Here is a 5000-nt window from a genome sequence, read left to right as displayed (position 1 = left end):
AACCGCAGAATCCCAGCAGAATTCGGTTCTACTCTAGAGAACTACGACAGGCCGGCCCTAGAGGCCACTACCGATGTATTCACAATGAAATCTAGTGCCAATTTCTGTACTACGATTAAAAAATTTGTAAAACCAAGTACGGAACAAAGAGAGAGGGTGGTCATGCCTTGGTATTTCCCAGACGGTACTGATCCTCAGTCAGCCCAACGGAATCGATGATTATCTGCGCAATTTTGCGTCCTTCCTTTTCAACGTCCAAACCCTCGACTGCCTTGGGATTCAGGATTTTGTAGCTAGTTTTTTCGTAGTTTTATTGTTTTGATTGGTTTGCGGGCGGTTCGAATAGGTTCGTTTTGTCGACACCGTAATTCGATTCGAGACCATCGTGTGCAGCAGCGTAGTAGCAGCGACGTGCGTCAAACCGAACAGGAAGAAAGAACAGATACCAATCCGTTTGGCTGTGATTAGGGCAAAGTTTTTGTCACCCGCTGGGTGGTGGTGGGTTACTGTGTGGCGAACACCGAAAACCAGGTTTGAAACTTGTGCTGAGAGCAGATGTGTATACTTCTGCCTTGGGAGAGAGATAGAGTGAAAGAGAGAGAGAGAGAGAGAAGCGGGGCATAGAGATCCCATCAGACCAGACGGGGGATCGGGGGGCTTGGTGCTAGTAACCCAGGATCTGCCCCGGAACCACGATCGTTCATGGTCGGTTCGGCAACGGGCAGATACACGGGCAGAAGGCGGACAAATGGAGTGATGCTGTGTTGGGAAAATGCCTGTTCCGGTTCAGCAGATCTTAGGCTTGTGTGTGGGGAGGGCGGGGGCGGAAGAAAACAATACCCAAAAACACAACGATGAAGTAGGGCAAGTAATAGGAGCGTAATGGTAAAGAGGCGGTATAGAGTAACCGGGATCATGCCTTGGTGTTGCCGAGACGGTACAACTCAGTGTCGAGACCAACAGCATCCATGACGATCTGGGCGCACTTTTTCTCGTCTTTCTCGCCCTCGACTCCCTTGGGGTTAAGGATCATGTAACTGTTCGTTGGATTAGATTGGGTGTGGTTCGGGGCAGTTGATCACGTATCGGTTTTCGATCAGTGTGCCGATCGCGTACAGTGTGTGGTGCAGGTGGTGACGAATGGAACACATACAGTTGGATCGAAAATAAAGAAAGTGACACAGAAAACACAATGAGTACATGGTTTTGGGGCGGGGGGGGTGGACATCACAGATGAACAATGGCGACAGAGGTCCCGCAAGTCCTGGAAGAAGAACACTGTCAGTGGAAGTTTGGAGCCACGGCACAGGTGAGAGGTACGGAGGATGCACATGGATGAAGATTGCATCCGGAATGACAAACGACGGAAGGACGGACAATGAAGTACGAAAGTGTGGAGCACCGATCATTATTCCTCATGTCGGCTAAGGATGTCACGGACGGACGGACAAAACATATGTGGCCGGGCAGTTGTGGAAGACACACACAGAGAGAGATGGATAGAACAGAGAAGAAAAAGAAACGATGCCTGCCTTGGTGTGACCGATACGGTAGGAGTCAGGGTCCAGACCGATGGCCTCGAAACACTTCTCGGCAGCCTTCTTGCCTTCGGTCTCAGCCTGCATGGCAGCTGGGGCCAAGATCAGGTAACTGTTGTCGGTTCGAGGGGGGGGTGGCAACACACAGGGGGTAAAGAAATAGAAAAAGGACCGGTAAGTAGAGGCGTTCCGAAAACCTTGTCTTGTCCGCCCGAAAGCCTGTGGCTGGAAACGGTTGGCCCCCAAGACCCAAGACACGTGGTCGCACAGCGGAAAAAAGAGAGAACACCTAGAGAACTGTCCTAGAGTTGTCGCGAATACTTACCGCAGCTTGAAGTCAGTGTACATCATCCGGTTGGGGAAACCCTTACGGCAAATACGGATACCTTCAAGCACACCGTTACAGGTCAGCTGGTGCATGACCAAGTGGGCATCAACGACACCGGCCGTCTTCATTTCGTTGGGAATGATACAACGGACGAAGTGAGGCTGGGTAGACTTCAGCGTGGTCATCAGGTTGTTCAGCTGCTCCTTGTACGAGGACGAGACGGTGGCGAAACCGGCACCCTTCTTGCCACGGCCACCCTTGGCGGCGGCTGGGTCGGCCGACTGGCCCGGATGATCGGCGAAGATCTCCACCACCAGGGCGTTCGAGCCCTTCTTAAACTGATCGACGACCGTGTCGTTCAGCGGATCCTTGTTCTTCTCAAGCCAGCCCGTGATGTTGTACGACACAACACCGGCGTAGTGACCGATGGCGAAGTGGCCGGCCTGGCAACCCGGCTTCGGCGGGCGCGGCTTCTGGAACGGAGCGGACTTGCCCAGATGGTTGGTCATCAGCTTCTCGGCAAACGTCTGATCGGTGGCCTTCGGGAACATAGACTCTTCCTCAAGAATCGACAGGATACCCATGGGCTGTTGGCGTTGTCGGGGGGAGAGAAAAGTTTCAATTAGCCACCGACGGGGTTAATCTTCCTTCCGACGGTCTTTAGCCGTTTGGCATGCGACGCAAAACGCTTGCGGTTAGCTTCATTTTCGTCAGTCAGTAATCAGGCACTCTCACGTAAAAACTACCGCGTTAGTCGCGTTTTAGATTTCCACTACAAAGCGTACACTACAACAAATTGTGCTTGTTCCGCTTCTGCGTTCATCGGGCGCGGATCGGCTACGCCGTCGATTGGTTCCTTGGGCCTGCGGACCAAGTGAGCTCAGAGAGCGAAAAGCAAAACGCAGAACAAAAACGGCAAAATACACACAAACAGAGCGTTGGGATGGTGAAAAAGTGTGAAATCAAAATCAAATCGGGGAGGAGATGAATAAAAAGGTGATAAAAATGGGAAAATATGACGTGCGGACACGTCGAGATGGTTCCGTTCTCTGTTCTCCCCTCAGCGTGTGGCTACGGCAAAACACAAAAACGGTTTCGAACTTTTACAGTCTACGTTTGGAAGCTTACTATTGGCCTTGGGGTGGCACAACGGCCACGCGAATCGCGGCTACTACTAGTCAAAAAGGTCAAAACGAAGTGCGCGGTTCCGAACCCAGCCAGCCAGCCTGGCACGGTGGCACTGCGGAGATTCTAGGCGATAGAGGCATGATTACCACTTCCGTACTACCTTCTCGATCAAATCGATCGTAGGCTGCAGATCGAGCCCGAAATCGATAAACGTCCACTGTATGCCCTCGCGCTCGTACTCTTCTTGCTCGAGGATGAACATGTAGTGATTGAAAAATTGCTGAAGCCGTTCGTTGGTGAAATTGATACAGAGCTGATTGAAACCGTTGTTCTGTGCTCGATTGCGTCGCACGGGAGGGAAGAGCAGAGACACGCGCACAGAGTGGCGGAACGGTAACATGTTAATGGTAGTTTACGATCAAACGAGCAGTGTGTGGGAGAGAGAAAGAAAAGAAAATGGGTTCAGTAAATGGGTCGCCGTGATCGTGATCGAAGGTTCGAGCTTCGGTTTCCGATCCGCAACGTATGTGGCTGGTGACAGCGGTGGGATGCGATACACGGCCCGTCCTGGATGCCTGTGTAACGGAGCGATAACAGTTGGTGATGGTTGGTAGTTAATGACGAGGTGCAAGGGCACAGACACACACGGCACAACATCCACGCGGTGACCCCTAGCAGCAGGGGTCCAGCAGCAGCAACGAGCAGTAGCAGCGATGGCACGAGAGCACGGCAGAGTTTCGTCCCGAATTAGCTCTACCTTCTCGATCAGTTCAATACACTGCTGCAGATCCATGCCGAAATCGATGAACGTCCACTCGATGCCCTCCCGCTGGTACTCTTCCTGCTCCAGCACGAACATGTGGTGGTTGAAGAACTGCTGCAGCTTCTCGTTGGTGAAGTTAATACAGAGCTGCTCGAAACCGTTAAACTGCGCATTCGTCACATTACGCGCGTTTACAGGTTACAGACACACACACGGTTATGGAATGAATGAAAATAAACGGAACGAACCGGGAATGGTTTGTGGTTAGCGACAGTGTGGAATCGTTTCGATACTTGGAAGATTGCTGTCGATTCTCGGTTGGAAGTTTGTTAGGGGAAACCTATCGGTGGCCGGAAAATTCCATATTTTCGCCACCGTGACACAGGATAAAGACCGGATTTGGGGTTCCCGTAACGGCATCAGGGGTCTGTTTTTCAAACAGATATTCAACCTGAGGAGATCCTCCCATTGATCTCTTGGGGGGTGATAAAGGCATAAAAGTTGGAACTCGTCGAAAAACGTCGCTGGCAGCGTTGAAGCGTTCGGTTGAGAAGCAGTAAATAGCGCTCTCCGTTCTCGCGCCGCTGTACCTTTTCAATCAGATCGATACAGGCCAGCAAGTCCATACCGAAATCGATGAAGGCCCAGTTAATACCCTCCTTCTTGTATTCTTCCTGCTCCAGCACGAACATGTGGTGGTTGAAGAACTGCTGCAGCTTCTCATTGGTGAAGTTAATACAGAGCTGCTCGAAACCGTTGAACTACGGGGCGGGAGGGTTTTTGGGGGGTTGGTAAACATTCACGGGTAAAATCACGGTGCACCAGACGAACGATTGTCTGTGTTCGTTTCGGTTTTTGGTGGAATGGTGTGTTCGTGGGGGGATGTCAACTTTCGTCAACAACATCATTCGGTTTAGTACAAATATGGAACATTCTCGTGATTGACGTGGGGGGGCAGTGATTGGACGACGGAACTATACCATACCGATGAACGGGATGAACACATTCTTCTACACGGGGTGTGCACTCAAATGGTGATCATTATCCAGGTCTAATGAAGGTGGTGAAACTGAAAGAGTATCTTCCATGCCGGGGGGATAAACACCATTCGTCAGCTCCAAAACACGAAACATTTCTATTCCTTATCAGCCAAATACAAACATCATCCTCACACATATCCACATGGATCAACCTTTGGCGGGGGTCGGGAGAAAGTCATGCTACACCATGCCAACAGCGCAGG

At 51.2% G+C, this 5000-nt stretch overlaps 1 protein-coding gene across 9 annotated transcripts in view; it reads right to left on the bottom strand.

Moving 5' to 3' along the window:
- LOC128271467 (myosin heavy chain, muscle) overlaps positions 1 to 5000 on the bottom strand; it is a 23929-nt gene that overhangs the window by 10241 nt on the left and 8688 nt on the right. For 3 of the 9 annotated variants that reach the window (XR_008269223.1, XM_053009007.1, XM_053009004.1), the window contains exons 8-10: positions 4348 to 4518; positions 1864 to 2453; positions 1533 to 1650 (exon numbers count right to left, since the gene is read on the bottom strand). Coding sequence is in view for 8 of the 9 variants with exons in the window: in XM_053009007.1 (XP_052864967.1) it covers positions 1533 to 1650; positions 1864 to 2453; positions 4348 to 4518 (879 nt within the window). In the remaining variant the exon portion in view is untranslated. Of the gene's footprint in view, positions 1 to 919; positions 1038 to 1532; positions 1651 to 1863; positions 2454 to 3751; positions 3923 to 4347; positions 4519 to 5000 lie in introns of all 9 variants that reach the window. The other 6 variants (XM_053009009.1, XM_053009006.1, XM_053009005.1 and 3 more) reach the window with 4 other exon arrangements.

This window comes from Anopheles cruzii, chromosome 3 (genome assembly GCF_943734635.1).
Source record: "Anopheles cruzii chromosome 3, idAnoCruzAS_RS32_06, whole genome shotgun sequence".
Lineage (NCBI taxonomy): Eukaryota > Metazoa > Arthropoda > Insecta > Diptera > Culicidae > Anopheles > Anopheles cruzii.
The sequence above is the reverse complement of the archived record's forward strand: the minus strand, read 5'-3'. Positions and strand labels throughout refer to the sequence as shown.